We start from the raw sequence: 27,792 nt of genomic DNA, 5'->3' as shown, positions 1-27,792 counted from the left end.
GGCTAGCCATTCCCTTGCTTGGTGGGCATACTGTTGGCCTGGGCCAACGTCGAGGGAACTCATTCGCACTACTATATTGCCGCCTGAGCGTCGGTGAAGATGGTGACACGCTCTAGGGTCGGCCACCTTTGCAGTCTATCCACCGCTGTTTCCAGTGCCCTTACTATGGCAGCGCACTCTGCGTCGTAGGCCTCTTGGTTGTAGCCCATATGGGTTTTGTATCCTCGCCGGCTGGTCGGGCCTTTTCCCCACACCACCGAATATCCGCAGCCGCCATCCTCCAACCGCGATCCGTCTGTCAACATGGTGAAACTAGGCCGGGGGGGTGTTCTTTGGATGGAGATGTGCTCCGACACTGTTGGTGCCGAGGAAGGCGAGTGATGTATATGAAGTGCGACTTTTCAACGACAGTAGATGCTTCCAAGTATGCCTACACTACCTTTACACACCCATACTCGATATAAACGCATTCACAGTCCACCTCTCTCCTCCTCCCGACCTATCCATTCCTTTGAACCTCTCACATAGCACATCATTAGCCCCCCGCCAAGCACCGTCGCACCAGGATCATCCGCGCCTTTCCGCCCGTCCAACCGAAAGCAGCAATTCCCAACCACAGCTCTCCAGCGCGCAGCTCCCCTCCACAGCTCCCCGCAGCTCCGCACACCCCACACCCCGCTCCACACAGCATGTCTCTCCCAGCGTTCTCCTTCCCCTTCACCCACTGGACCTCGTCCGCGCTCTCCCTGACCAGCACGGCCACAGTAACCACCTCTTACCAAAGCCGGACGCACCTCCTCCTTGGCCTCTCAACAGGGGAGATCAGCGTCTTCCATCTCCGTTCTACCTCTCCACCCCAGCTTCTCGGGCGGCTGCTCGGCCACCGCGCGCCCATCCTCTCGCTCCACCCCCTCGTCTCCCCCTGCGAAACCGCCGCCGCCGCCGCGGGAGAATACGTCCTCAGCCTCGATGCGCAGGGCGCGCTGTCGAAATGGAGTACCGACGACTGGCGCTGTGTCGTGGCTGCGCCTGCGCCCGTGGTGGAGAGGCCGAGGGGGTTGAAGGTGCTGGGCGGTGTGCTCGCCGTGTACGCGTGTGCCACGCAGGTGGTCCTTGTGGATCCGGTTAGTCTGGAGACGGTGGGGGTTTGGGGGGTGAGGGATTGGGCTGTTCCTTTGGAAATGTGGGAGGGGGAGGGGGTGGGCGGGGAGGTGGGGGAGAAGGAGGGGGAGGGAGTGCTGACGCTACTGGCCACTGGAGAGGTCGAGAGCTGGGTTGTGGAAAGGGATGTGGGGAAGGTTGCAGGCGGGGTTGTGGTCCGGAGGGTTTCGGGGGTGAGGATGGTAGGGGTGCGGGAGGAGTGGGGGCGGATTACGGGGTGGGAGGCGGTGGATGGGGGCTGGCTGGTCGTGCAAGACCGCGGGTTGTCGTTTCATACGCTGGCTGCTGCTGGCTCCGCGGGCTCCGCAGGCTTCGTGAAGATGCATGAGGTCGCGGTGCCCGCGAGGGTGGTCAGCGTTGAGCTGGGGACCGCACGCAGGACGCTCATTGTCCACACCGGCGATGGGAGGGTTAAGGTTTTTACGGTCAAGGGGCAGCAATTGGAGGAGCTAGCAGAGTGGACGCCGCCGAAAGAGGCGTTTGAGCACGATGTGGTCATGAATGTCGCGGCGTTTTTTGATGCCGTCAAGGGCGAGGGCGAGGTCGTGGTCTCCAGTAGGCCGAAGGTGCAGAGCCCTGGCAGGAGGCCCGGGATTGATATTTCTGTGGCGGAGATACGCAGGACCGAGGAGGGCATGGAAATCGTTAATTGGAATGAAAAAGGTGTGCTTCAAGTCACGAAAACCATTGGTTTATCATCGAAACGACCGCTGACTGTAGTCCAGCACTCACGAGCATCAGTGAACGCCATGACCCGGGACATCCTGAAGCTCCCTCCACTTGCTCGGAGGTCTTCTGTAACATGCTCGCCATCGCCCACGGCGCCACAGTGCACCTGTACTCCTTGACCGCGTTTCTCCTCTCCTACCACGATCCCACCGCTTCCATTCCGCTTCCGACCCAGGACTCACCCTCGTCCATCTGCATCCTCAGATCTGTGCGCATAAGTGAGTACGTCGGCGCCGGCCGCAACGCCGGGATCTCCGGTGGGAAGGAATACCTCATTGCGGGCACGCAGACGGGGGATCTCTACATCATTTCGTCGCCGTCGAACCACTGCTCCGTGCGGCTGCCACTCTTCACCAGCGCGGTTGAGTCCGCATACCTTCTCCCATCGAACCTGGGCCGGCGCCTGCGCTCCACCCTGCTGGTCAGCTCCGAAGACGGCACCGCCTGCGTCGTCGATGTCGAGAGGGCGCGGGTCATGGTCATGTTCCCGAGCCACGAGTGCTCGCGTCTCGAGGCGTTCGCGACCAAGCAGGGGAGGAACCTCCTTGCGCTCGTGTATGAAGACGGGGTGCGCCGGGAGTGGAGCATGGGCGAGGAGGATGGCGGCGTGCTCGTCAACCCCCCGCCGTCGAGGGGGACAAGTATTGCCGTGAGCACGCAAATGTCCGTCGAGGAGCGATCGGCAACAGCGTCGACAGGCTCGGAGAGTATTTCCTCGGCAGACCGGGCTGCAGTAGAGTGGCGTGTCGTACACCTGCTGCAACTAGCCGTCGATGATGAGGAGGAGGGCATGGCGAGCCCCGACGGAACACTGCAGCTCATGGATGACTTCTGCCGCATTGGCCTGCCGACCGCCAGCATCAGTGTTCGCGCGGTCCTGGCGGGGCTCGAGACGGCGATCGAGACGGCGGCGCAGCGCAGTCGCAAAGCCGAACGCAGGGTCGTCGGGAATCATCCGGCCATCGTGGCGGCGAAAAGTCTGCTGACCGCATTGGTGCCCGGCGGGACCGATCAGCTGTTTCTGGACGATCACGTCGAGGATGATGATGAGGATGAGGATGAGGACGCTGATACCGGTGAGTGGAGGTTCGCGGTCGATCAGTTCTTTTTCCATCGGAAGCGGCCTGCAACACTTGGGCAGATTGGCGCGGGCGGAAGAGTTTCGATGCTCGCGCCCTCCGCAAATCTTGGTGAAGAGGTTTCGCCCACGGTCACGTCCATCAAGCTGCTGGCGGCCCTCGCGCTGATCTCAGCGCTCCTGGAGGCGACGGGGAAGAAGGAGCTGATGAATACCGTGCTCGAGAAGATGCTGCAGCGACATCTGGGGAAGAAACAGGTTGCGCTGGGCGTGTTTGCGAAGTTCTGGTCGGATGCGAACCCGCTGATCAGATGGGTTGCGCGGGAGTGTCTGGATGCGTTCATGAGTGCCCTGACCGAAGAGGAGAGGAAGGTTACCGTCGAGTATTGGAGAGGTTATCTCCCCTGCTTTGTCCCCCCGGAGCTATCGTCTACGAAGGAGGTTGCCAGATCGGTTATTCTGCTCGGGAAACTCATCTCGGATTATGATGATGATCGAAGCTATGATGAGAGGTATGTATCCTCCCTCCGACTGCGATACATATAGCTGATGGATTCCCCTCCAGTTTGAAGAAAGCCGTAGCCCGTAGTGCGGAGCTTCTCCTCAACGAAGAAAATCCACTCTACCAAGACACGGCGATAGAAGTAATCGGCTACTCATGGTCCACCTTCGAGAAGCACTTTGACGCCTATTCCGCCCTGCACAACCTAATCCGCATATCCACGACCACCACCACCCCCGCGCGCCGCACAAACCTGCATCGATGCTTCATCTCGATCGCCTCTAAAAACAGTCTCCTCCTCGCCTCCAGTCTAGCAAACAACATAAACCACCACACACCCACCTCGACACCCACCGCCTCCCTCGCCGCCACCACCCTCTCCACACTCGGCGCCCTCTCCACCGCCGCAATCCACATCGTCACCGCGATCGCCAGCTCCTCGCCCACGCTCCTCCCCTCACCAGTACTCCACACGATCCTCTCCGCCGTGATCAAAACGCTCGATCCCAACTCCGGCTTACGGGAAAAGATCCTCCCCGCGGTCTCCACCCTCGTCGACACGCTCACATCGGTGTACCACACCATCGCCTTCCACCGGCCCACTCAGCGCCTCGCCATCTCCGCCTCCCCCGCCACAATCATCGTCTACGACATGAAAAACTGCTCCACCCTGCACATCCTTGATGGCCATAAGGGACTGGCGAGCCAGCTCGCGTTCAGTACCGATGGGAAATGTCTCGCTGCAGTAGCGGAAAGTGAGCTGTGTGTTTGGAAGTTTGTAGGCGGCCTCCTGAGCTACCTCGGCACGGCGACTACCGGCGAGAGCGATCGCTGCTTGCAGCCGAAGGTGAGGAGGAAGCTGGGCAATGAGGTGGCGGAGGTGGCGGGAGAGGGGGCGGGAGAGGTTAGGTGGATCGCTGAGAGGAGGGTGGTGGTCGGTGGGGTTGAGGTGGTGGTGTAATTAACTGGGGACTGTAGACGGAACTTGTTCTATAATAATTCAATATTCCCTTACTTCGTTCTAGCTCCTTCAAAGCGAGTAGATGTGACAACTTGAACAGCTATGTAGAGTGAGATGGAATGCTGGCGATATCTACACAATACATACTAGTATTAGCTTGTGTGACTTTATGTGCAAAATCCACTTGAAAGTTGAAAAGAGGCGTCAACGAAATACGTTGAATTACCGCGCTACATGTGATAATCTGCTTGCGTGTCGATACCCGCCGTGCATGGTATTTGTGTTGTTTTGTGTATTTGTGTTGTGTATTTGTGTTGACGCATTGTGGGTTATTCTACGCTCACACTGTGGTTCGTGGTTCTTTGTCGGTCGAGTACTCTATGTAGGTATGTCGAAGACCATCGCCCAGCCAAGAAGCTACATACCGACCGTATCGAAGGCTTCCGCCAAGGTAAGGTGTAGATAGCAGGCTGCAGGTAGTAGGTAGGTAGTAGGTACGGCCGCGCCGGATTATACGGAATATACCGTAAGTTGTAATTAACCTCCGGGCCCCGGCTTCTAAAATCCCTTACATACCTCATAGCCTGTAGTAGCCTATAATAGTGGTCCGGCGGCGTGTTGAGTACCGACTGGGTTCCAAGATTCCTATCTATTTATCTGAGTAGGTAAGAAGTACTCACCGGGGTTCGGGGATGGTAAATGAGTGTTGGGCACCGATTGGGTTCCAAGGTTGGATTCCAAGGTTAGGTTCCAAGGTTCGCACTCACTCACCGCACTCGCCGAGGGCGGTGGAGGTTTTTGTGCGCGAATAGGCGCCCCCAGGCTCTAGCTGTGCACATGGTGTCACTCACATGTCGAGTGATACCTGTGCTGCTCTCGCGTGCGCTGTTGATGGACTACAACAGAAACGGTTGTGCGAAGCACTCCGGAAAGAAAGAAACCGGGCGAGGAACGAGTAGGTGCAGACTTAGTGGGGCCATCCTGACTTCTGACTCCTGACCCTCCAGTCCACCCAGATGTCGGTCGACGTTGTTCTCTCCCTCCCCTCCCCTCGCCTCGCAGGAGTACATACTTAAATAGACCGGCGCCGCCGCAGCCAAACTTCCGACACTGCGGCGGCGGTAGCAGCGGTAGACTCCACGTGGTCGTTAGTTAGTAGGATTGGAAAGGGCAGCGGCGCCAGAGGAAGGAAGGAAGAAAGGAGGGAAGTCTCCCCGCTCTTCCTCCTAAACCCCGGTCTACTTGGAGGCATCGATTCGGCGCAGAATAGGGTGGCAGCGACGCCAGTGGATTGGCATGCGGTACATAGGGGCCAGGGCGAAGGGGAAAAGGACAGCGGGATGGAAGGCGGTGGATTGTAATACGGAGAGGGACGGAGACTTGGGTACTTTATTCCACTCCTACCTCCTTATTTATCTCCTTCCCCCATTGCTTTGCTCCTCCTCCTCTCCCATTCGCTCGTTCTTTCCTTCTTTCCTTCTCTGTTTTCACCTATCTGTACGGGCTAGGCAGAGAGCAATGGGGAACCCACATCGAGCTTACGACCAGCGGCCGAAGGATACGGTGTACCTGTGTCAAAACTGCCATGATCTAAAAGGTCGAACGCAAGCAGGATCAAACGAAAACTAGATGACTTTTTAACGGTTAAACCGTGGGCTTGACGCATAACTCCACTCATAGAATGCATTGCCTATCATCCATGGATCGTACATACAAAAAAAGGTATCAAAAAAAGCGCCAATATCCCGGGCGAAGCAGAAGCAAGAGCTACATTAGGTAGGTTACAGGTATTACAATCCAAAAAAAACACCTCTACATTGATGAAAGAAGAAGAAAAAAGAAAAAAAAACCGCGTAGGGACTAGGTATCTCTGTCCCATGGTACATACATAAAACGCACAATCATTCTCCGCAGAAAATATCTCCATATCCCTACAGATTCTCCGAAAATCTGTTCCCTCCCCTATCCTTCATCTCCGGTCCGGGCGGAGGATTCCTTGCCTGCATTAGTCCCTCCAACAGCGGCGGCGGGAAATGGCCCGTTACCACTGGTGTGATTGGCGTGCCCGGCGGCGAGCCCGCCGGTACTGGTTTCCTACTCAGTGTTCCGTACACACTGCCGCCCAGCTCTACTGGGGGTGGGCTGGTGTGCCGCGGTGTGTGTATGGTGCCCGAGTAGTCACTGTACGGTCCTGTGTGGAAGGCATCCGGATACGTCTGGTGCCCCGGAGAAGTCGCGTCGAGTTGTGGAAGATTCTCCCATCTCTCTTGGGGGTGCTGGGTTGCGTGCACGTCCGCTAGCCCATCGTTCGAATCTTGCTTGTATTGTGGAGGTGGTGCATCGTGCGGTTGCTGGAAACCTTGGCTTCTCTTCTTTCGGCGGTACCATCGAATAGCAAAGAATCCTAGGATGGCGAGGATGGCGATACCGCAAATCACCGGAACTAGGATTGCCGCGCGTTTGCCTGGAGTCGAGAAGACGCCTGCTTCTTCCGTGGAAGCACCAGAGCTTGCGGTTACTGCCGGTGCTGTACGTGTGGGCACGCGAGGTTTGACTGTCACCGTGCGGCGGAAAAGGACATCGAGGTCGGCAGAGTCGAACTTCGGGTCGGGGGACTTGACTTGAGCATTTCCGTAGGCACTGGGTGAGGTTGAATGTTAGCGTATGGTGTTGATGAAAGGTTTTTCTGGATGGGTGAAAGACATACTCGCCGCCGATGACATCGATAATATCATCAGGAATGGTATACTTGTCACGTTTTGGGTCGAACGAGCCCCAATACGCCGCTGTTTTGCCGGTATCGACCTTGGACATGACCAGGTTATGGACACCCCAGGCTTTTGGCACATCACACTACTGAACGTTAGCATCGTGAGACTCATCACAAGCAATCGGGGTTGGCGGGTTACGCTTGTGACTTCCAAATCCTTGGAGTATTGTCCGCCAATGATGACCAGCTGCGAGCCCTTTACCACAGCGCAGGACATATCAAACTTGGGGTAAGCGTCCTTCTCCTCACGCACGATGCCTTTGGCGGGATAGATTTTGATCCACGTAAATGTAGGAAGGCTGAGAATCTGGAATGTTTAGTTCATCAACCGATTATTCTGGACGTGGCAACTTACATAGGCGTCGTCAAATCCAGTTGCGTTTGCACCGAAGCCCAGGCCACCGTAGATATATCTATATTCTTCAGCTGATGCGTTCGATAGAGTGAGGAATTATGAATGCCATACATGTTCGAACTAGAACCATCCTCCGCGGTTGCAATGCCACCGCAGAACCTATGTCTAGGCTCAGGAATGTCGCCAGTTGCATTCTGAGTGTACCACTTGTTGCCTGCTAAATCGAAGATGTCTTTGTCCGTCAGCACGCCGTCGTCCTCCTAGTCGTGCGAAGTGTAGATCATACCTATGGTACTCATAGAGCCCTGTGGCGTCATATCGTCAGTATTCATTTCAACAAGCTATGAGTCTTGAGTCCACTCACGGCCCTTTCGACACCGCGGCTATTCACTCGCACGCCTCCGAAATACGCCAACATTCCGTTGTCGCTAAACGGCACGTAGAACAACACGCCCTCGGCCCTCCCCTCCTGATCACTTGGGCCGGTACTGTTCGTCCACTTGTCCCCGATCATGTCGTACATCAATAGCTTATTGCTCGCAGCGCGAGGTCCCACCCAATTCCGGTCGGTTTTCTCGTTCATCCAGCCGCCCATGTAGAATGCTCTCCCGAGGTGCTCCACCGATGTCCCCGCGCCGTACGCCAGCCGCGAGATCGACTTGTCGGGATCTCTGGCAGACCATTGATTCCCGTACACGTCGTAACTGTACAGCCGGAACCGGGCCTCGGGGGTCTCGGACTCGGCCCACTGGCCTCCGAATTGGTATAATCGGGCGTTCGCTTGGTCCGCCCAGAGGATGCCGCCACTGAGCGACGGGAATTCGGCCTGCTTGGTGAGGTTCGTCTCCAGGATAGGCAGCCCGACCTCCTCATCATTACGCTTGGTCGTGGTCAGGTCGTGGAAGAGTAGCCTGGTATCTTTAGGCACGTATGTCTCAGTATCCCACCTTCATCGTCACTGAAGCACGAAGACGAAACCCACTCGTGAAGTTCTTGGGGTTATCTTGAAAGTTCAGTTGGCCGCCGTCGATGTATAATCGGTCGCCTATGACAGCAGCTGAACGAACGCAAACAGTCAATAAAATAAAACTCTGCATCGGACATACGAGAAGAGCCTCACATTCGTGACCCCAACGTCGGCAGAAATCGTTCACAGGATCGTCTTGCTGTGCACCGACACTCGTGGCCAAGGCGAGGACGGCCACCGCCGCAACTCTGAGATCGGAACTGAACAACCTCATCCTCGAGGGTGCTAAACGTTGGAGGTGCTGGTGTTCGGATGGAAGTGCTTGTGTTTTGGAGGTTGGATGGCACAAGAGCCAGTATTTGGGGGGGGTATCGGGTGAGCGAGAGTATTCCCATCGTGGCTGCGCGACGGTGTAACCGCAAGGCAAAGTAGAGTGGACAGCGTGCAGATACTCTGCATAGATGTGGCAGGCCGGCACCAACCAGAGGGCGAGGGCATCGCTATTGATCGACACCACCCTGCCCGGCTTTCTCAGTGCCTCGTTTCTTTTTCCGAAGGCTCAGCCACAACGGCTGCTGCTACTAGCACAGGGTATTTACTCTACCGGGTAGACGTTTCTTCGATGTGTTGTGTCGCTATGCTACAGGCAGAGTGCTTCGAATGCCCTAATCATTGCCAGGTGTAATCCTAGGCAACAGTCATACGGTAAGGACCGGTACCTCATAGGGTATCAAGAAATGATCCCAGATGTCAGCAATGTTGTTTGTCCCGCCCCCCGCAACATATTGATTAGAAGTGTGGCGTAACGAAGCGAAGATGGCGCTCCGTTGCCTTTACTCCTCAGTACGGTGTGGCTCAGTCATCCTGCAAGGAGTGAAAGTGATTGATGAAGACATGCATTGCAGGGGGACATCCACAGCCGCGGCTCATTGGTTCAATAGCGATATTACATACATACGGAGGAGAGGTGTAAGATATCGTACGTGATGAGGCAATCGATGTGGACTTCTCGGATACAAGCTGAGCCCGTATGCTGTAGATTTCGAAGTTATGTCATCCGCGTGAGTAGCGCAGCAACTATAGGATAAAGATCGAGGGGCCGAAACCTTCGGCAAGTATTCGATACAAGCCCGGGCGGCTTCATCGGCATTCCACAACCCAGCAGTTCCACCGAGTACCCGTACTCTAGAGTAGGTACCGAGTTCCCAACCAGTGCGGCGGTAGTTATAGTATGTACACAGTTAGTAAACACTCTGTTATGATACGGGATGCTATGCGATGGCCCCCATGCACTTCCCCTTCCTTATGCATATTTGAGACATCTGCACCTCATCCTGTTCGCCGCCCCAGCCTTCTGCAGTTCGCATAGGTAGATCGATCATGGGATTCATATTGTCCACAGCCATAAAACCAGCCGTAAGCTTGCCGTCGTCTCCACCTCTTCGACGTTTCGCATATGGACGAACTTGCACGCAGAAACAGCCTCGTAATACGTTACATCACATTCTCCAGACGAGATGCATAGATACTGTGTGCTGTAGCTGGTGTGTGCTACTATAGACACGGATGCAACCTAGCCAAGAAACTGCTGCTATCGGTAGGGCAGTGCAATTGGGTACCGCGAGTGATTGATTATGATTTGCATATTTCGCACATTCTTTTTGTACGGATAGCAACAGCCCGTGCCGTCCGTTGTGCGTCGTCCACCTTTTCAGCCCTATATAGCGGCTGAAGAGTAATTCCACCACCGTTCATACCCTGGCGGCAGTCAGTCCTGTCCAATTATTGATCAGACGAATGAAGACATAGGTATCTACCAAGGTAGGTACCTACTGAGCTTTAGTGATTCTTTGGAATTTGATTCTTGGTGGTCGCCCGCGGTCCGTCAAGTACATACCTATAGGTACCGACGCATAATGTGGACTACCTAAATACAATGCCCCTTTAGATACGTGAATGTAGTGGTCGTACATAACACCGCTGGATGGCAGTTTCTTCTCGTCGATAGACGGTGGAAGCCCGTCCAAACAAATCAGAGGCCAATCCAGGGAACATCAATAGTATTAGGGCTGTCGGTCGAGGTAGAAGGTGCTGTGTTCGTTACCGCGGCTTCGATGGCTCAGAAAAGTCCATCTGGCACTTATCCACCGCTAGATCCTAGGCTGAATATTTTAGTTCCATCCTATCCGAACAGCAATTGTTTGTATCATCACAATGCCTTCGACCTAGGTATCTAAATTATGATATATACAACCGAGAATCCAGTAAATACGACCTAGGTAAGTCTTAAATCCGGGGCTAGAAGACGAATGACGATCGGTGATGTTGCAGCGCAAATCTCGCCCTCCTGTGTACATGGTCATCGTTCAACATATACCCACGGTATGGACATACCTACATATGAGAATCCTTTTCGTCGCTAATTTACATTGCCAGCGATCGCCGACGCTTCTTTACAACCACATCACCATTGCCATGTATGTACATAAATCTTCTAGAAATCTTCTTAACCAACCTACCAATAACCCGTTCAGTAAACCAAGCACCATAAAGGAGTGGATCCAAAAGTGCACCGAAACTCGGATTGTAGGGCTGGCAGAATCTCTTGGTATGTAAGTATGTACTACGGCATGCCGAATCCCGATGGCGAGGATAGCAACCTGCCTCGTGGTTTGTGGAAGAGTTAGGTTTGACAGTGGTTACACTACCTGTTGTAGTATTCCTACTTCTACTTCTACAGTCTACTTGCTATGTTTCTCTTGTATGTATGCACCATGTTTGATACTGCACCTTGCCGACGGATTCCTCCACCGTCTTCTTCTTACTGGTAAGGATTCATGCGATCGAAGTATGGTTCGTACTACACGTATGTATCGGACAGGACGGGACAGGACAGGATTGGTCACGGACAATTAGTAGGAAATCTGACCACGGCCTTATTATATCGCTTTGCAACCCCACTGGCGGTCGGTTTGCGGCAGAAAGCTAATATAGCGTACCACATACTATAACTGAGTAGATCTATATCACTCGGCATCGCGACCGCACCGTCCCCGACGCCGAACGATGCGCCAGCTGTCAGAGAGTATTCAGTTCTCCGGCGAGCATGCACGCTTGCCACATCGTACAAACTCCCACTGCTACGGACCGCCCCCAGCATGCAGCAACCAACCCGCGCACCAAGGTCAATGTCGTTCTCTCGCACAGCGGCCAGAGCAACAACATTTGGCCAATGGCGCATGTATCTCACTCATGCATGGCCAGGAGGTAAGACCTTTGCTCTGAAAGGAAGACGACCTCCGCGTATAACTTGGGGGGTAGTAGGCCAAGCTATACGCATATAACTTGGGGGGGTAGTAGACCAAGTTATACTTCTTTGGTTATTTATTTGCTCGTCCGAAACCGTCTGTAGCCCGGTTTTGGAGGCATGGGCCTTGGCCATGCATGTGGCATGTCTCTCACACATGACATGCATGGCCAGGAGGAAAGACCTTTGCTAAATTCTCTCTCACAGCAAAGGAAGAAAACCTCCGCGTATAACCTGGTGGGGGTAGTAAACTAGGCTATACGCGTATAACTCAGAAGTTATACTTTCTTAGTTTTTTTTTTCTTCCTCAACACGAAACCGTCTGTCACCCGGTTTCGGAGAGGCCATCCCACCGGGAGCAAGTCGGCTCTCACCCAATTTGGACTCCCGGAGGAAGGGGGAAAGAACTTCGCCGGCAGCAGAAGAGAAAACCCCATCCTTGGACCTTTTCTGCTCAGCCTCGAGGGTTGTATCCGTCTATTGTTGCTGCAACAGTCTACTTTGTAGACCGGTTGCACGGATCCCTCAGTTCCTCGCTACTATAGCTGAGCAGGACAGCTCTGTAAGGTTATCCTGGAAGTAAAAAGTGGGGGGGAGAGGGACTTACCTCGAAGCTTGAGCTCGAGCTCAGGTGGAAGGAAGGAAGGAAGGAAGGTAGCATTACTGCCAGTATTCCTATCGTCGGTATCAGACCGTGGAAAATAACTAAACTATCTAATCTAAGTCAGTAGCATGAATCACCAATTAGTGCCGGACGGAAAGAAGGAGAAGAAGTTAATGAATGGAGAGAGGAAGGAGAAAGGGAGGAAGAGTTAGGAGGAAAGGAGGATTTTATAGGTGAAGTTGGCAGAATTCCAAGCAACCACTTCTAGCGCACTAGCCGCGATTCAAAAGTTTGTTTTGTAACAAATACCGCTACATTCCAAGGTTTCGACAGATATTTGACATGAAACAACGTCACTCAACGTACGAGTGAGCACCAATGAACACATTCCCACAGCGAGGAATAGCAACAAACGTGATACGGTGGCCAGCACGTTTGCTACTCTCCACACGAAGCCTCCCACGCGCAGGCGTGTGCAGATTGAAGCTGCCACACCAGCCAACCCAAATAGACACACCGAGACGAGAGAGGATGATACTGCTGTCAATCCAGTCCGGCTCAATACCTGGGCGAGGTCTTGTTTCCGAACAACCCCCACCTCCTCCCTCCCAACTCCGGCGCTGGCCGCCCGTGGCTGTGCGGATCTCACAGCCCCACACCGGAAAATTTCTCCTACCCGGTCGTGGGTCTTTCAGATGGTAGGTACCGAGTCTGCTACGTAGTACGTAGAGTACCGAACGACGAGTGGGCTCCTTGAAAAAATTAACAGTATGCATCAGCTGTGCCTCCCAATGAACAACGTCTCCTTGCGCATACATACCTACATCTCGGGATTGGTTATTGTATTGCGGATGGAAAGAAGAGGTTAACCGATATCGGCATGCTTTCCGCGTGAAGGCTCTAACGGCATGCGATGACCGGCTCAAGTTTTGGGGCGGCTTCCATCTTATTGGCGTACGTAGTGGCAAACAAGACTATCACCTCCATTATAGCCCGCCGTCCCATCTTCTAGTCTTGATCCATCTGTATAGTGTCTTGCCTCCTGTGGAATGGCATCTGGGTTCCCATCGTACGTTCCGCTTCCTCCCTTCTCTCTCGATAAAGTTCATCGTATGGATTCCCGCCTCCACAGCCAGCAGCGCAAAGACGTGTCACATGATATTGCCGAGTGATAGGCCGTGCTCCACCCGTCTTGCCAAAAACCAAACCAAAAGCCGTCACCACCCCCGGTGGGTGGCTTGGAAACCCCAAGAGCTGAATACAAAGATATTTCACCCGGGTTAAACCCGGAGCTTTCCCTCAACTCCCCTCGCCGATTGCATGGCCTACCTAGGTGGTAGACCATTAGGCCACGCGGAGGTTTTTCCGTGCTGGAAACATGAATTCGATGTTTATAAAGTGTTGGATGCCCCGTGCGCGATGGACAGGAACAGCGACGAACTGCAGCCTGTCAGATCGGAGCGTCTGGATGATTCTTCCACCTCACACTGCGGTATGGCCTGCTTTATACACATGCGAGTTCTATGGCAATGGCGCATTATCACAGCCCATCACTCCTGCCGACTAGCAGCCGACTCACTTTTACTTCTAATACTATGGGAAAAGCCTCTGCGGGGCTGATAGGAAAGGTTGGGTAAGAGTTCGCCACAGTCTGGACAGGCTATATGCGACAATGAATTGATGTCCTCTCTCCATGGCAAAAATACGGGAGGCGTAACATGTCCCCTAAATATGTACCAGCCTCGCTCATCCACCTCAAGAGACGGATCAATGACGACGAATGGAAGAAGGCCCATGGTCCATGAGCGAGCACTATCCAAAATGAAAAGCACGCTGGTTCGACCCTAGACGCATGCCGAAGAAAATTCCAGACCCCGCCCCAGCGAAGGCTCAAAGAGCCTTGCCGCTCGGTATGAACTATTAGCTGAAGCCCGGACACGGCCTCAGCTCCACCCACCTGAAGCGGACCAAACAACGGGAGGACGAAAGGTGCCGGACGCACCATGCCAGGCAGACCCGGGAAACCGTCTTCAGAAACTGCGCTAGTTGGAAAGCGCAGCAGTCGACCCTGTGGTCGCGATTGAGGAAAGAAGCCACGCGAGAGCGGCGACGATGGAGCATGGCCGGATTGTTCGTAGATGAACGCTGCAGTGAAGTACTAAGTGCTGGAGTTCCTGGAGTCGACGGACTTGGAAGAAAAGCTCGCGTGGACGAGATGGCCGATGACGAGAGCGAGACCTCCGGCGTCGAAGAGGAGTGCCCAGCGAGGTACTGTATAGGCATGTGGGTTGTGCGGATAGGAGCGGGGGTTGAATGTACATAGCATCACAACTTTCTACCTGGTACGCAGCGGCACCGCAACGGACCGATTAGGTAGCGGAGCCTCCACTTCGACCTATCATGGCGGGCAGGAAAGGTCCCTTTTGTTCGTTCACCAAAGTCTAGAAATGCTGCATGCAAAATAACTTGACTTTCTCTCTCACTCTCACTATGGCAGGGACTTGTAGTGGTTTTATGACAGAGCAAAAGATCTTGTGGTAAGAGCTTGAGTGGGAAGCCGGTAAGGTCGGAAGACGCAATCGCACGAGGATTGGGGCCCTCTCCGCGGACGAGAGATGCAGCCCGACAATTCTCGACTTCCTGCACACCATATATGACGGTCGGCTGGCGCCCACGAGGACCGAAGATGAGGAGACGGCGAGTAGGCGGTCAGAGCTTGGTAGTGAAGGTGGACGGGAAGGAAGACCTGGTGGGCCGTGGTGGATGTAGAGGCTTTCCTGGATTTATGGAAGCGGGAGACCCCAGAGGACGAAGCGGAGAAGATGTGAGAGCAGTAGGCTGGGCGGGGTGTCTTTTCTTTTCAGTCTGTCGCTTGTGTATGTAGCTTAGTGCGTCAATTGCCGAGTGCCTAGGCGGCAGACGGCAGGCGGGAGAAGTAGGTCTCAGCGTCAAGCCAGTTATCTAGACGGCAGGCAGGATATCCGGAGAACGTCTTGCCATGATCTAGAAAGGTTGTATGCAATATGGAGACAAAAATCACCATAGCGAAACATGCACGACCTGCAAGGTATTACGTACGCCATCAATTCCACTAGGTATGTAAAGTACAGACATGCGACCCCCAGATCTCTCCTCCCCCGCAATTCGCTTGCATTCCGGGGTCTATGTCAGCGCGACGGGAGCAAAAAAGCAACAAAGAAAGGTGGTCATCTCTGATTATGTAAAGTAGTAGTAGTTAACGCGCGTGAGGGTAGAAATCTGGCCAAGATTCCTGGAAACAGCCGTAGATATCACAAGTAAGGGTGCGTATGCTTCACGGCCATGTGTCGAATGGCAGTCGATACGGGAAAGACGGTGGAGGGTGGAGGGAAGTACCAGGGCAAGGGGGAGGTGGTGCATTTGCCGGTGGAAAAAAGGAATGTAGGTAGCTTAGGACGAGAGTCCTAAGTAAACTTGGTGTGGATGACCTCCGGATTCTCTTGCCATGCATCAATGCTGACCCACATCTGTGACCCATATTCGTCAGTCACGGTTACATAATGGTGTATCAAGTCCCCTTCTTGTCACCGTCGCCAGCCGTTCAGTAGCATGGGCAGGGTTCGGGGACGCGGCGAATTTGGAGAAAACGTAATGGAAATGCAGCTATGCAACACCCGAGACCAAACAGCACGCTGTATATAAACCGCGCACTCGCGGGGAGGCAGTTGCGCGGAGAGGCAATTGCGCGGTGTGCGTTCGCAGGATGAGACAGAAATGGCATGATTTTACGTACCTTTCGGAATGTGCTCAGACCGGCGAGAATCGATCCTCCTATCCAAGTACTGTATTTACGCTCTGGTGGTGCAAAGATCTTGATCTTCATATCTTTGACAGCCAGTTTGCGCACTTCGCTCAGCAGTCGGTCACCGAAGCCTAGGCACAAGTCAGTCGGGGACCACCACTACGAGCCGTATCCAAGGGACCCGTCCATGCTGGGGGGCTTGATACCTTTAGTCAACGTTGATCCTCCAGACATGACAATGTTCCCAAACAGAGCCTTCCGCAAATCCATATCCGTCCGGTTGATGGCATCGACCACAATCTGATGGACACCGGGATATTCCAGACCGATGAGCTCAGGGTCGAACAATATCTCCGATGCTCGGAACCTCTCCGAACCGAGCTACACACTAATCAGCCCTTTTATCTTCCACCAGGAGGAGCAGTAGCCTACTTTCAGAAGGTTGCCGTCCGGAAGTCGGTACTCCTCGAGCCTTCCAACCCCACCACCTGCCCATTCTTTCTCCTCCTTCCTTGGATCCAGCGCGACGAAGCAAGTCTTTTCTTTGATCAGACGCACAACCTCCTTCTCAGCCGATGTATGGAAAATAGCACCAGATTTCCGTAGCAACACCTGTAGGTGCTCTGTTACATCTCGTCCGGCAACGTCGATACGTCGAATAGCTGCGGGCATAGCGAAACCCTCGTATACAGGAACGGCATGGGAGACACCATCGCCAGAGTCGAGGACTATTCCGGTGGTTCGTCCGGAGGCATATCTAACCGCAATATAATTAGCAAGCTTCCTATCACATGAACGGAAGCATTGGCAGTGAGTAGTGGAGAACGAACAGCGCCAAAACAGCTTGTATCGACATGAAGAGAGCTGGTACATTGAAAGTCTCGAAGAATATTTGAGCTGCGGCGTCCCGATTCGTCCGTGGGTTCAATGGTGCTTCGGTCAACAACACAGGGTGCTATATCCACCAGAAAAGGCACTCAGTTCCACATTCTCTCCATCTGCCTCTTGCGAACTCCACACATTCACAAGGAAAGAGCTCACTAACCTCCTCCGACAGCGTCTTCAGCTCCTCACTGTAGATGTGCTGCCATATCCTCTCCATATCGTTCCAATCGGTAATGATCCCATGCTCCAATGGGTACTTGATCTTCAGCAGCCCACGAAGCTCCTGTGCTCTGTTCCCGATGAACACATCCCCCTCTAGAGCTCCCGCAAGAACACGCGTGTGTTTTGGTCGGCCAACGAACGAGGAGAAGAAGGTTTTTGGAAGATCTTCGCCGGCGAAGCCCGCTTTGATGGTTCCCGAACCATTATCGATAACGACCGGTTGATTTAGCAGCGTGTCCGGGCCGGTCATTGTCGCAGCTGGCTAACTAGGGTTGTCAGGTCAAGGTAGGATACCCTTCACACTCTATAGCAGTGAAGATTGGATGATCTTCCTTGGGTTGTCTCGTGAGTCGTCTTGTGGGTCGTGATGCGGGATAGTTAGGGGGATTATGTCCAACGCTCGGTGCTTCAAAGAAATGATGGAGGTGGTGTTGGTACCAATTACAGGGGCAAGCAATCCCCACATGCAGCCACGCACACGTGCCCGCCTTCAGTTACCCGGTGAAACTTAAGCTATGGAGCTAACTAACCTCCTTCCCCACTTTCGCCTTTCTCGCTTCCTCGGGGTCCCGCCCAAACGAAAACCTTGAGCGAGCAGATATACCATGCGCCGGAGCCGCATGCCGTGAAGAAGCACGGTGAAAAGGGAGCTCCATTTCATCACGAAAGAACGCCTTCTGCAGCAAAGATCAGGAATAGATTGTTACGGAATAAGAAACACAAATAAGAAACACAATAAGAAACACAAATAAGAAACACAAATAAGAAACACAAATTATCCACATAGCCGGAGTAAAGGGAATAGATTTTGGCGTGCTACAGTCCCCACAGAGACCTCCTCAAATGCCTCCAAAAAACTCGGGTGCGCTCTTTCGGCAGCAGTCTGGCCAAACGAATTCACAATAGTCACATCTGCGCCCGCCTCCAACAGCAATTTCACCACGTCCCTTAGCTTCAAGTCCACCGCCAAGTGAAGCAGCGTATCTCCAACGCTATCCTGCGCATTCACATCCGCGCCGTTCGCCAGCAACGCCTTCATCGAGTGCCCATAGGCGAAATACGTACTCCCGTGGATCCTATGCAGGGAGTGTTCTCTGCTCCGGCCCACGTAGAGGTCGTGGAACGAGGTATTGGTCTTCGTGGAGCGCACCTTCCCACCGCTGCCTTCATATCCCACACAGCAGTGCAGCACCGAGAACCCGCGGGATGAGCGCGCATTGACATCCGCGCCTATGCTGATCATCTCGAGTACGGTGCGCGGGTCGGCAACGGCGCACATCAGCGGCGTGAGGCCGTCAGGCGAAAGCCACTCCAGATCTGCGCCGTGGGAGGCGAGCAGGTGGATGAGCGGGATGTTCTTTTGACTGGCGGCATGGTGCAGCGGTGTGACATGCTGCCGCGGGAAAAGAGGGGGGGCCGTATCAGCGTATTTCCGTCCCATCACGCTGGCCCCCGAGTTGAGGAGGAACTGCACAATCTCGATGTTGCCAAAGTAGACGGCGCGCGTGATGGGGCAGTACCAGTTTCCGGGGACGCCCGGACGGTAGATCTGCGAGGGTGGGGCACCACCTGAGGTGATGGAGGTGCGGGCGAGGTGGTTCCAACCTTTGGCGATGGCAAGCCAAAGTAGCTTTGGGGGGAGAGCCTCGGTGGCCCAGGGTACTTTGTATCCGAATTCGTTGATTACATCAAGCTCCGTTTGGCTCACGGCGCTTGCGCAGACGGATAGGTAGGTAGCCTCGAGGACTGAGCGGAACCCTCGGGAGATGGCGTGGAAGGCTTTGATGTCGGCGGGGTCATCAAGATAGCCGGCGACTGAGAGTAGCAGCTCGTTTGGAAGGAGAGAGAGTGACATGGTTCGAAATGGCGATCGTTTGTGAGATCCCACGGTGGCGGTGGATAAGCTTTATACCACCGAAATCAGCCGCGCCATCCCGTCTCACTGCCCCAGCGCCTTGTTACACTGCCGCATGTGCCTAGATATTAGCGCTTAGCTCCGGAGAGCTTGGACGACTAGGCAGCGGCTTGGTGAAATTTCTCCTATGAAAGTCTGACAGCTCATTTAATATGAGGCGGACATTGGAATGGTGTTCGTAAACTCTGATCATACTGGTAGTGCTCCAGTTCTGTCGACAAGAGTTGTCGTGGTAGCTGACGATAGCCTTAGTTGTGAACCCCTGTAGCGATCCTCACCCGCAGCCTATCTACACACCAGGGCTGAGTGGGGTATGAACAAATCCTGACTATCAGAAGCCGCTTTCTCTTCCGCTCTTCGTATGATACCCCGCCTCACTACTCCCGCACGGACCAATCCCAGTGATGATGGTATTTCGGGGCTGCACTTACGGAGTCACTCGATCGTAGCCTTCGTAACCAACACTGTATATACCGGTATTATTTCCCCTCTCGAGGTCTCCCGGCTTGGGTGGAAATGGATATGTAATCTGCCATGATCTACCAACGTAGAGTGCAATGATGATTAAACAAAACCAAAAAAGAGATTTCCATGCTTCTGAGTTCACACACAGATAAACATGAGGCTTGACAATCATGCTTCAACTACTAGTACTTCAAGCCGAGCATAAGGAGTTCTTTGAAGATATCCTAATTGGAAGAATGGTAGTTAGGTAGTCTATGTATGCGAACCGGCCCGCCGTCCTCCTGGATTAACCTGTGATATATCCGAGTTTGCCCGCTCACGAGTGACAACCGAGACTGAAGTCCTGTCCAACACAGCGTTTTAACTTTTACATAGTCCGGGCGGCCAGGACAACTTCGGTCCAGTCCCATAACCTGTTTGCTTCCTTGGTAGACCGTAGGATTGCATCTGAAAGCCGACAATTCGTTCCATTCCGTCGTACCAAAGACTACAGTAGTCTAGACTACACGACCAGATGTAAGGAGTGGATAGAAGGCGCCGAATAATTTCTACACTTGACACTTACCCCGCTGCATTGAGCCACTATATATCGGTAATCACCTCTGATCACTGATCAGCATTAGCCCCGCTCCACTGTTCAATAACCATATTTTCATTTGCACCAGACGTTTGAATTCTGCAATAATGATTCAGGATATTTCGTTTTAGTTTTACAAAAGAAACCGTACCTAAGCGAAGCCGAGTGATTTCTATGAACCCCAGGCCTGAGTCCTCCTCCGTCGCTGATCCCAGCCACCTCTTGGTACTATACACCTGTTATGTCGAGATCACACGTGAAAGTGAAACTCCCAGCCCCCAGCCTCCTGCCAGGCTACCAGCCGGCAAGTCGGCCCCGCGGCCCGTCCCTTCCCTTCCCTTCCAGACTTCAGACCGTAGAGCAGTTAGAGTACGGCGTCTATGGCGGCAATCTACTCTGCACCTTCATCCTTCATCCATCCAACATGAGGAAAACGGCATTACATAACACGTCGAATCGATTTAAAAGAACGCGCAAATATCCTCATATCCCCTCGGTTCGCCCTCTAAGTATGTATACAATCCACCACCAGCACCATCACCACCGCCACCACCGCCACCGCACAGAAATGTAAAAGATATACCGGTAAACACGCAAAAGCCAGAACAATGGCGAACAATCTTCACCCGCAAGACGACGAAAAGGAAGCACTACAATCAATGTTACGTATTAAGGAGTGGTTGGAAAAGAAATCGAAAGAGAAACAGCGAGCAAAACACGCACGGTACGGGAAGCAAACACAGGCATACACAGACAAAGGCAGGCAGAAAAGGAGATCACATGCACACAGACACACACACAAACACACATTGAGGGAGTGAGGGGGATTCAGAGAGAATAAACGCCGGATTTTAGAGAAGATGAGAATAACGGGGAATTTTTTCTTTCGCTTGTTACCCCTGCTGCCAAAGCCAAAAAGAACACTGTAGGAAAATCAGACCTCGGCCGAATACATTACTCTTCCGGATCTGAGAAGAGGCCGATGCGCATACGGTGGGTCTATTCGCAGTGTCAGTGTGCGACCGAAAAAGGGAATTAAAGAGTGATGATCGGTGAAGTGGAAACAAGCGATCACGTGCTAACGCCACAAAAGCAGCATAGGTGGCTTGAGCGCGTGGCTTGGGGGTGGGGGCAGGAGGGTGCACGAACCCATGGCAATTTCGGAATCACAACTCCTAGGACGGCCAGACAGTTAATGGTGAAGTACGTGAGGTCGTAATGTGTGTAATGCGTGCTCATCAAGAATCTGCGCGGCAACACGTTATCCCGTCAGCTGCATGTCTTTTCATAGGCGCGCGCACATATGGCACCGGATGAAACCTACAATACTATTGGGACCGACAGAAGGAACTTCTTTGTCGGCGTGTATTGGTCACCGTTATCAATCTGCTCCCACATGTTCTGGTTGTCGTACGCTCCGGCGTTGAACTCGAATGGTATTCCGTGAACCCAGTGGAACATGATGTACGAACCCTAGGCCTGCTATCAGCCATGATTCATTCGCGGGGGCGTCGGGAAGACGGCAGGAGATCGTGTGCCACGTACAAACATATAGGAGATGTTGGTCAGCGTCCAACTCGTCTCCTGTGATACTCCCGGAACCGAGTCGTAAAAGATCTTGAGGCATACGATGATGACAATGTGGATAGTCCAGGCACCTATACGGTTGTACACACATAATGTTAGCCACATGAGCCCCCTCCTCTGGAACGACATGGCGACAACCAACACCGGGGGCGAGTTATGGTACGACAGCACGCCAGTACGCCCGCGCGGTCACCCCCAGCCACCAGCACCACCGACTGCAGCACAGCGTACCTTTGGAGTTGACCCAGCTCGCGTTCAGGTTGGGAAGCGCGGCTTGATCGGACCGTTGCTCAATGGTCTCCGGGGGTTCCGTATATATTATCGAGCTGGAACGGCGTCGCCGGGCAGCGTCCGACATGTTGCCGGTAGGGACGGTGCGGGGGATGAGAAGGGAAGGAATTTTGAACGGCTGCGGTGGGGGGCGCTGAAAGCTTGTTATGTTGATCGAAACGTGGACGTGGGGGCGTGAGAGGGATTGTTGTTTCGCTGGTTGTGGGCGGATGGAATATCGTGGGGGATGGGTTTTTTGACAGATGTACAGGAACTACGGTTGTAACGGTGTTCGATGCGTGCGTGTTCGATGGGTGCAGATCCGAGATGAGGGAGCTAAACGGTAGACGGGGGGTTGCCTGTCCGGGCCGGAAGAATCAAGGGATGAGCAAGTGAGTGAGCGGAACAGCGACGGGCTTGAAAGAAAGACTGTGAAGAGAAGGGGAGGCGGAGAGGTTTGGTGAAGGTGCTCTGCAAGGGGTTGTTTGGCTTGAATGTTCGGGGTCCTTCTCGGGTGGGGGTGTGTGGGAAGCAGTGGAGTGTGGGTGATGATGTTTGGTTCTCTTGTTCGTTTGGAGAGCTACTCTACTCATGGGGGTTGCAGAGATCGGTCACGTTGCCAGGTAACAAGGGGCTTCGACGAGGTCCGGGTAAATGGACAAAAGGGGTGGAGGGGAAGAGACGGAAGAGAAAGAGAAGAGCCTCCTCCAGCTGCAGCAAAGCGGGAACAGCGGGAACAAGCAAGAAAGCAAGCCAGAGTCGCGTTATTCGAGTACGATGGATGGGACCTGATGTGATGGCAAATACTCTACGTACGTGTGTGCAGCAGCATTCACCATGGGGGCGGGTCGATGGATGATGCATCAATTCAAAGACGCTCGTGGAGGACAGTAGAGTGAAGGTCTCGCCCCACAGGAATTCAAACCTTGAAGAAAAAAAATTTGACCTCCATCCCTTATCAGCCGCTCCAACTCTCAACACGCAAGTCAAAGACTCCACGAAACTCAAACCCTACTCCTAAACATTCCCAACGCTAGGCTTGGCGGAATCGAGCGTAGTAGTCATGTCGGACGGAACGCCTGCGAATCTTGTCAACTACAGCGACAGCGACACGACCAACACCTCCATGGCCAGGAAAAAGCGACCACGCCCCGACTCTCCTCCAGGCAACGAGGAGGGTGAGGTGACGACCACTCCCGCGCTCGATGACGCCGATGCCGCTCGCGTAGCAGCGAAGAAACAGCGCAAAAGAGTTAAGAACAAAGAGCGAAAAGCTGCGCGTTCGGCAGCCACGACCGCAGCAGCTGCAGGTGCTGCCGCGGTCGTTGGCGACGGCGACGAGGATAGCAGCGGCGATGTCGAGGAGGGGGAAGCGGAGGAAACACCGGTGCCCAACCTCATCGAGGACGAGTTCCAGCGAAAATACTTTCGCCCGTACAAGCTGCCGCTGATGACCAGAGAGGAGGACCGCCCAATGTTCGACACGGCTGAGCGTGAGCTTCGGATCCTGCCCACGGTTAAACCGATTGTTGCGCTGAGCGGTGAGAGGCTGTGCACAGTTTGCAGCGAACCGGGACACACGGGCAAAGCGTGTCCTGAGTTGACTGTATGTTGTCCCATCACTATTTCTGCCCTCTGGATCGTAGGCTGACAACCCTAGTGCAAACACTGTGGCGAGTACAATAAACACTTCTCGAACGCCTGTCCTAGCACCAGCCCATCTCCCTCACAGCCGTACGACTGGCGATCCGAAGCGCGTCGCGAGACACCGGCCGAACGATACACACTCCGCGCCTATTGTTATAACTGTGCTGGCCTGGGCCATTACGGCTACGACTGTCCCCAGCTCGCATCGATGCGGCGGAAGGAAACCAGTTCTAGTGAAACCAGTTCCTTCTCCGGCATGCTCGCGTTCCAGTACGTGGCGCCAGATGATGAATTCTCGCTCGCCGAATACGATCGCGAAACCAAGTTGCCCAAATATGCGGATGCGAGGGCGTTTGGAAGGATGGCGACAAGCCAAAACATGGTCCCGCTGTTTGAGCCGTTCGGTGTCTACAGGCAGAGCATTGATGCGCGCATCGCGTCGCATCCAGGCTCCAGTTCCTACAACCAGGGGATGTTGTCGCGGAACAGCAGGCCGCAGCAGTCGATGTTCACCAGACCGAGACCACACCAGGGAGGAGGTGGAGGTGGAGGCTACAACTCTTACCGTAGTGGCGGCGGCGGCGGCGGGGGGGGTGGTGGAGGAGGAGGAGGAGGAGGAGGAGGAGGCAACAGGAACGGGAACTCCTACCGGCCGAACAATCTACCAGAAAAGCCGACATGGCGTCAGCGGTAGACTGCGACACTGCTGGCACTACCAACCGGACTCCCTGGCGTTTAGGTGTAATCTTCTTTCTTCCTCCGTAGACTGTAGTTTTGCTTTCTTCTCGGTTAGTTGATGTGTGACTGTTGGGTATGTCTTCTACATACATGTAAGATAAATAGTACATCGATGACTGCCTTCGCAGGTGAAGCGCCTTCGGTACCTGATAATGCGGTATGTGGGTGATAATTGTGGGAGACATTCATGTTAGAGAATGCTTCGGCCGGATGGTCAGCTTGTATTGTACATACCTTCTTCGCAAGTCTAAGAGAGCTTGAAGACAGTGTGAAAGGAAACATCTTCAATTGACCCCGAAGACATGAGCGAGAACCTGTGCAACTGGAGAGTTTTGAACATATGATATCCAACCAAATTCTTGGCAAAGCTTGTTTCCAAAGCTTTCTTCTTCTATGTAGGGACCAAATCAGATCTTGAATGGCAGATCCGCATAGTAGGTACCTATGAGGCAGGGGAAACGGAAACCCGGCCGGTCCCAGCCTCGGGAATTGCATACAAGCCTTTACGGCGACGTTCTGGCGTATTCGTAGCTACCACGAAACCTGGGTTTCAAATTCAGGGCAGTCAATGGAGTGTCGGATCCACCTTTGGGCTTCCCTGCGACCGAGACTGGATTGCATACGTTATTATATAGTCCCGTCGTGTTCGGGTGTGCCTGCATACATAACCGGGCAGAAGGTTTGAGGTCCAGTGACGCCTGGGCCTGGCATGGACATTGGACTGCTTGGTCGCCGCATTTTGAACATGGTTTTTGCCACATGGAAGTCGAGTGCCCTTCCGTCAGTCTGTTTTTGGTATGTATGCATATCTGCCTTCCAGCCGGGAAGCATCGGACTCTTCGTCCCAGCGGACGTCTCCGTCGGGGGCCCAATAGTCCCCCCCCCTCCCTCCCTCCCGCGCCGCCGGGTACCAGTCCGTCCAATGCTCGCCCCGAGACGGCACAGGCTTCGGGCATGTATAATGTATTGTATCCACGCCCGGACTGACCGATCGGCTTTCCCGGGCCCGGTAAGTATGGACTGTAGCCCACCCTAGTGACAACCCTGCTCGGGTTTCATTCGGTGCCAGACAGTGACCCCCACAGTTTCATAGTCCCAGTTCGACATTGACAGATTTCGCTGGAACTGCCTGGCTGGCTGGCTGGCTGGCTAAAGTTGATGGAGTGCGGTGTCTGGTATACTAGTGCATATATTAGAGTTTAAGCTCGAGAGGAGTTATCGCCAAGAGCATCTCGGTGCCGTAAGGTTAGATGTATGCATATGTGACGAAGTGGGGGGGAGGCGAGGCGAGGAGTGTGGGGAGAAAGGATATCGAAGGATATGTATCGACTTCCTTAACCGGAAGTTGCTCGTTTGCGCGCGCGGGACCACATGAGATGCATTGTGCCAAACGATCACAGATGAAGTGCCGGGATTCGTCAAAGGTACACACAGTATCACTCGCCATTGCAGGTTAAACCTCTACTTTACATCATCCATAACAGCTTCCCCTATCCACCCTGCCCCCCTGTCTGGTCTCCGAGTCCCATGCTCCTACTATTCCAAGAATGCTTAGGTGACATGAATCTTCGCGTTTCAAGATCCATGCCACGGTGTGTTGTGACTGCTCCGTCTCAGAGCGAAAACAAAGCCCTGGATATCCGCTCGGGTAATATCGACACGTGCACGCTCTGGCTTTCCCCAGATCTTCTCCAAGATCGAAGGAAGAAGGAAGCTGCCTGATGTGAGGAACCCTTGCGCGCGCTGATACTCCGCACATGCAAGTAAACCTGGCTGCGCGTACGAACCGGCATGTACTCTACTTGGCCATGGAGGAGAACATGTGGGAAGTCAGGACGAAACAGCAGTAGGTTTGTTATGATAACTTGTTGTTGAAGTACTCAGGGTCGGGCGGGGAATTGTCGCTCTGCATAACAGGTGTATCTATTACCCTAGGTGTGGCCCTGTCTGTGGGGCCCGTCGTGGTGTAGAGGACGAACTGTTTGCCGACGGACGTTATATGATAAACGTTAAGAACGCATGCTGTCCATCCGGGTTCTTATATAGGCTCTAGGACACTTTCCTAAGCCACAGATCAGTCTGGTATCGAGCATGGCAAATCTTTAAACTTAGAGACCCGTGAAGACCAGATAACTTTCTGCTCTTCACCTGAATAGTGATAGTGGAGGTAAAATTTGGGTTTTGAATGTTCACCGGCAAAATTAACGACACTCCGTGATACACCGGAAAATTTGAGAAAATGGGCGACGCTGTGGGCCATTCTTATGGTAAGTATGCTTTGAAAAAGAGGGAAGTGTACCCGCAAGCACATGACTAAACATAATGGTTTAGAGGTATCATATTATATGCGTGGCTCATGATGGAAAGTGCTGACCCTCTTACGGTAGTCGTCACTCGCTGTCGACCAAATCCGGCTATCCCCTGTGACCTTTTGCCACCATTGATCTCCATGGCATGTGTCGTCGATCTACCTAACCCACTCCACACTCACCCACTTGCACACTAACCAGCGGCAATTGTAGATCCCCCACCTTCATCCGGTTTAAAGTGCTCGGTAAAACAATTTTTTGAGCATACCCTCAGCCCTCCAGAGCCGAACACGACAGCAATTCGGCAGGCGCGAGAAAAAGAACAGCTGGATCCTTCCTTGCAGAAAATCGCGAAATCAGCTCAATAGAGGCAGGCAGCTCTACCTAGCTTCCCGATCCATCAGCAAAGAAAACTACATAGGCGAAGGTGGAATGAGCCTGAGGGCGTAAGCGGTCTTGGAGCCGATGCGCACGAAAATGACTCGCAACTACGCCGCGACGGATAGCAAACACGTCCCATACATACAACAGAGACACAGACCTATGATAGCGTAGGTGTCTACGAACGGTCCTCACCGGACCAGATGCCTCTCAGGCCGATACGCATCAAATTCAAAATGCCATATGGACAGCACCCATTCCTCCTGGGCGAGACTTCCAGAGAGAAAATAATAGAGAGGAGAGAGCCAAGCAATACGAGTACTATATCAATACGTGGAACCTGCAGCACATGAAACAACGAGACTGCATGAATTCAGGCAACATACACATTCAGCCTGCCTACATGGCAGTCAGTATTGTATCAACACCGCCAGCTTCCGAGGCTCGCTTCGACAGCGCATGGCAGTTCGGTATGTATGCAGTGCGACAGCTATCGTCCCATGATTCGGTACTTGGGACGATTGACTCGGTCGACCGATCGCCCGTATATGTACCTGCCCATGGCACCACATTGCGTGCGA

At 53.6% G+C, this 27,792-nt stretch overlaps 6 protein-coding genes across 6 annotated transcripts; 2 read left to right on the top strand and 4 right to left on the bottom strand.

Annotated features, from left to right (window-relative positions):
- Nucleotides 1-689: 689 nt before the first annotated feature.
- On the top strand, nt 690-4,452 carry BZA05DRAFT_452984 (uncharacterized protein; the record flags this gene model as incomplete). The annotated part of the gene is made up of 3 exons (XM_051487487.1): nt 690-1,824; nt 1,887-3,480; nt 3,534-4,452. 3 exons carry the CDS (start codon nt 690-692, stop codon nt 4,429-4,431), a joined length of 3,627 nt encoding a protein of 1,208 aa, XP_051339424.1. The 3' UTR covers nt 4,432-4,452.
- A 1,640-nt stretch (nt 4,453-6,092) lies between these two features.
- On the bottom strand, nt 6,093-8,991 carry BZA05DRAFT_398207 (uncharacterized protein). The gene is made up of 9 exons (XM_051483697.1): nt 8,677-8,991; nt 8,539-8,613; nt 7,921-8,474; nt 7,843-7,861; nt 7,668-7,788; nt 7,557-7,614; nt 7,341-7,508; nt 7,139-7,284; nt 6,093-7,071 (listed from the first exon to the last, which is right to left on the bottom strand). The coding sequence occupies exons 1-9, from the start codon at nt 8,795-8,797 to the stop codon at nt 6,363-6,365; spliced, it is 1,971 nt and encodes a 656-aa protein (XP_051339423.1). The 5' UTR covers nt 8,798-8,991; the 3' UTR covers nt 6,093-6,362.
- A 6,516-nt stretch (nt 8,992-15,507) lies between these two features.
- Nucleotides 15,508-17,756, bottom strand: BZA05DRAFT_398203 (actin family). Its single transcript, XM_051483696.1, has 6 exons — nt 17,261-17,756; nt 17,046-17,170; nt 16,648-16,972; nt 16,422-16,596; nt 16,207-16,346; nt 15,508-15,940 (listed from the first exon to the last, which is right to left on the bottom strand). The coding sequence occupies exons 1-6, from the start codon at nt 17,570-17,572 to the stop codon at nt 15,878-15,880; spliced, it is 1,140 nt and encodes a 379-aa protein (XP_051339422.1). The 5' UTR covers nt 17,573-17,756; the 3' UTR covers nt 15,508-15,877.
- A 318-nt stretch (nt 17,757-18,074) lies between these two features.
- On the bottom strand, nt 18,075-19,212 carry BZA05DRAFT_398202 (ankyrin repeat-containing domain protein). The gene has a single exon (XM_051483695.1). It carries the CDS (start codon nt 19,175-19,177, stop codon nt 18,098-18,100), a length of 1,080 nt encoding a protein of 359 aa, XP_051339421.1. The 5' UTR covers nt 19,178-19,212; the 3' UTR covers nt 18,075-18,097.
- Nucleotides 19,213-21,043: 1,831 nt separating this feature from the next.
- On the bottom strand, nt 21,044-22,427 carry BZA05DRAFT_46701 (ORMDL family-domain-containing protein). The gene is made up of 5 exons (XM_051487804.1): nt 22,098-22,427; nt 21,825-21,937; nt 21,604-21,752; nt 21,429-21,525; nt 21,044-21,278 (listed from the first exon to the last, which is right to left on the bottom strand). Exons 1-5 carry the CDS (start codon nt 22,222-22,224, stop codon nt 21,234-21,236), a joined length of 531 nt encoding a protein of 176 aa, XP_051339420.1. The 5' UTR covers nt 22,225-22,427; the 3' UTR covers nt 21,044-21,233.
- A 639-nt stretch (nt 22,428-23,066) lies between these two features.
- Nucleotides 23,067-24,830, top strand: BZA05DRAFT_46714 (uncharacterized protein). The gene is made up of 2 exons (XM_051487806.1): nt 23,067-23,742; nt 23,797-24,830. Exons 1-2 carry the CDS (start codon nt 23,200-23,202, stop codon nt 24,475-24,477), a joined length of 1,224 nt encoding a protein of 407 aa, XP_051339419.1. The 5' UTR covers nt 23,067-23,199; the 3' UTR covers nt 24,478-24,830.
- Nucleotides 24,831-27,792: the final 2,962 nt, after the last annotated feature.

This window comes from Tricharina praecox (genome assembly GCF_024521635.1).
Source record: "Tricharina praecox strain CBS 144465 chromosome Unknown BZA05scaffold_12, whole genome shotgun sequence".
Lineage (NCBI taxonomy): Eukaryota > Fungi > Ascomycota > Pezizomycetes > Pezizales > Pyronemataceae > Tricharina > Tricharina praecox.
The sequence above is the reverse complement of the archived record's forward strand: the minus strand, read 5'-3'. Positions and strand labels throughout refer to the sequence as shown.

Bases quoted from the DNA above. Each gene is read 5' to 3' on its own strand.
- BZA05DRAFT_398207 (XM_051483697.1), bottom strand. From the start codon at position 8,797: ATGAGGTTGTTCAGTTCCGATCTCAGAGTTGCGGCGGTGGCCGTCCTC. The intron at 7,615-7,667 runs GTATGGCATTCA...TGAAGAATATAG, and splicing joins GATGGTTCTAGTTCGAACAT to ATATATCTACGGTGGCCTGG. The intron at 7,285-7,340 runs GTAACCCGCCAA...AACGTTCAGTAG, and splicing joins AGGATTTGGAAGTCACAAGC to TGTGATGTGCCAAAAGCCTG.
- BZA05DRAFT_398203 (XM_051483696.1), bottom strand. From the start codon at position 17,572: ATGACCGGCCCGGACACGCTGCTAAATCAACCGGTCGTTATCGATAAT. The intron at 17,171-17,260 runs GTTAGTGAGCTC...TGGTGGATATAG, and splicing joins TGAAGACGCTGTCGGAGGAG to CACCCTGTGTTGTTGACCGA. The intron at 16,973-17,045 runs GTTCGTTCTCCA...TATTGCGGTTAG, and splicing joins ATACAAGCTGTTTTGGCGCT to ATATGCCTCCGGACGAACCA.
- BZA05DRAFT_398202 (XM_051483695.1), bottom strand. From the start codon at position 19,177: ATGTCACTCTCTCTCCTTCCAAACGAGCTGCTACTCTCAGTCGCCGGC.
- BZA05DRAFT_46701 (XM_051487804.1), bottom strand. From the start codon at position 22,224: ATGTCGGACGCTGCCCGGCGACGCCGTTCCAGCTCGATAATATATACG. The intron at 21,938-22,097 runs GTACGCTGTGCT...ACAACCGTATAG, and splicing joins GAGCTGGGTCAACTCCAAAG to GTGCCTGGACTATCCACATT. The intron at 21,279-21,428 runs GTTCGTGCACCC...CACTGCGAATAG, and splicing joins TGATTCCGAAATTGCCATGG to ACCCACCGTATGCGCATCGG.
- BZA05DRAFT_46714 (XM_051487806.1), top strand. From the start codon at position 23,200: ATGTCGGACGGAACGCCTGCGAATCTTGTCAACTACAGCGACAGCGAC. The intron at 23,743-23,796 runs GTATGTTGTCCC...TGACAACCCTAG, and splicing joins AAGCGTGTCCTGAGTTGACT to TGCAAACACTGTGGCGAGTA.